Source organism: Amphimedon queenslandica, unplaced genomic scaffold, assembly GCF_000090795.2.
Source record: "Amphimedon queenslandica unplaced genomic scaffold, v1.1 AMPQUscaffold_13225, whole genome shotgun sequence".
NCBI classification, from domain to species: domain Eukaryota; kingdom Metazoa; phylum Porifera; class Demospongiae; order Haplosclerida; family Niphatidae; genus Amphimedon; species Amphimedon queenslandica.
This window is the reverse complement of record NW_003546539.1, coordinates 10,792-12,723: the sequence shown is the minus strand read 5'-3', so window position 1 is coordinate 12,723 and position 1,932 is coordinate 10,792. Positions and strand designations below refer to the sequence as shown.

At 36.7% G+C, this 1,932-nt stretch overlaps 1 protein-coding gene across 1 annotated transcript; it reads right to left on the bottom strand.

Annotated features, from left to right (window-relative positions):
• Positions 1 to 1,105: 1,105 nt before the first annotated feature.
• On the bottom strand, positions 1,106 to 1,687 carry LOC109584274 (uncharacterized). Its single transcript, XM_019999954.1, has 2 exons — positions 1,680 to 1,687; positions 1,106 to 1,433 (listed from the first exon to the last, which is right to left on the bottom strand). The coding sequence occupies exons 1-2, from the start codon at positions 1,685 to 1,687 to the stop codon at positions 1,106 to 1,108; spliced, it is 336 nt and encodes a 111-aa protein (XP_019855513.1).
• Between the last annotated feature and the right edge of the window lie 245 nt (positions 1,688 to 1,932).

Here is a 1,932-nt window from a genome sequence, read left to right as displayed (position 1 = left end):
GGGCTTTTATAATATACGCACATGTTTATATTTTTCTTTGATACAAAAATAGAATGTGTTAACTGTGTAAAAACAGGTGTTTAAAGCAAGTGCGCTCCCCGTGACAAGAGAAAATGTCTTATTCTCCCTCCTGCAAACAAGCTTTAGCTACCCCAGTTTCATTTTATGATTAAAACTATGCACAAGGCCATGCTACATGAGAATAGACTGGTTAGTTCTGCCTGCCATATTACTGAGAGCAGAAATCCACCAAAATAACGCCAAAAAGCGGCCGATCTGTTGTACCTCTCCCGAGCGAACTAAGCATAGAGACACGAAGAGAAAGGTGCCATCGTGATCTCTGGTATTTTCTTTATGCGATTAAGCTACTTAGAACCAGCTACATCACAGTATATTATTAATACGGCTCATCAAACATAACAATTCTTCATGATTTTCACCATTTTGATGCAAATTCATGCAATTTCATGCAATTTCATGCATTAATAATCACACAGTCTGTACAAGTGACGTCATCAGTTTCCAATCCCGGTTACGTAGTCTATAATATGCTTATATCTATTTATGGCTATGCGCTGCCCTGCGTCAAAAGGAATGGACTTTTATAAATCAAAAATAAGCTCAACTGGGCCATATTTCACATGGTTCTCCAAGTAAATATTTTGCTAAGTTTGATATCTAGGTCGTGTCGTGGCATTCTTTTGGCTGGACTTAGTAGAAACGGAGATAGTCACACCATAGATCTATTTGGCGGCCATTTTAGTGCGTTTTTCAGCATTCTTGACTGATTTTCTGAGGTTAAGAAGAAAGAAAGCAAAAAATCTCATCGTGACGACCTTCATTTTTGCCTCAAGAAGAGCTACCATTTGTTTTAGAGACTTTTGTTGTTCAGGACTGGAGATTTTTGATTTATAAGTGTTTATAATTAACCCAGCCTATATCAAGTACAGTCATTCTGTATAAGATGAACAGATTACCTTATATAAGAAACAAATCATTAAAAACGATAGTAGTAATGAAAGAAGTGTCATTTTTTAAAAAGATAACAAATGAAAAAACAATTGACTACAGCTAATTAATTATTCATAAACTGTATCCCGTAACCTTAAGTTGATAGATAGGGTCCACGATCAACAGGTCGTCGAGGTCTTGTCGAACGACGGGCTGCTGGGAGAGGCTGTGACAAATTTGGTGGAGGTGGAGGAGGCCTTGGTTGATCATCCACAGTAATTGGGAATGGTGAGTAAACTACCCAATCATCATCTAAATCAACATCATCTGGTGCAGGTGGTTCGCAATGTGGAGATCGATATCTTAACTGATCAACATGTCGTCTGAATTCAATACCATCAGTGGTCTTAACAATGTAGGAGACTGGTCCTGTGACCTTAACAACAGTAACAGGAATCCATGTTGGAGTACCACGATAATTCCTAGCAAATAATAATAATAATAATAATAATAATAATAACAACTTTACAAAAACAAAGACAAAGTTAACAAATAAAAGCAAAAGTTGGTAAAAAAATGGTGTCTCTGAAGGACTCAATGACCGAATCAGAGAGCCTAAAATTAAATTAAATTACACTACATTAAAAATTAAATTTAGATTTAAAACAGAACATAATATTAAAATGAGGAAAAATTAGGAGTTTTGGGGGAGTGAGAACATTTATTACATGGACATGATAAGTGATAGGTGCATGGGTGGTCAACATTATAAGAGATGAGAAAATGATTCCATAGAAACTTTTTCACCTTTATACAGTTTGTAGTGGGAGAGAGACTTAAATCGAATGATGGCAGCCCATTCCAAAGCCTAGGGAGCCTATGGAAGTAGGAGCCAGAAGTTTGAGAAGATGAAGTGAGCCTGTGATGCAGCTTGTGATGATGGCCAGTTCTTGAGCTTGCTTGACTAAAGGAGATATAACT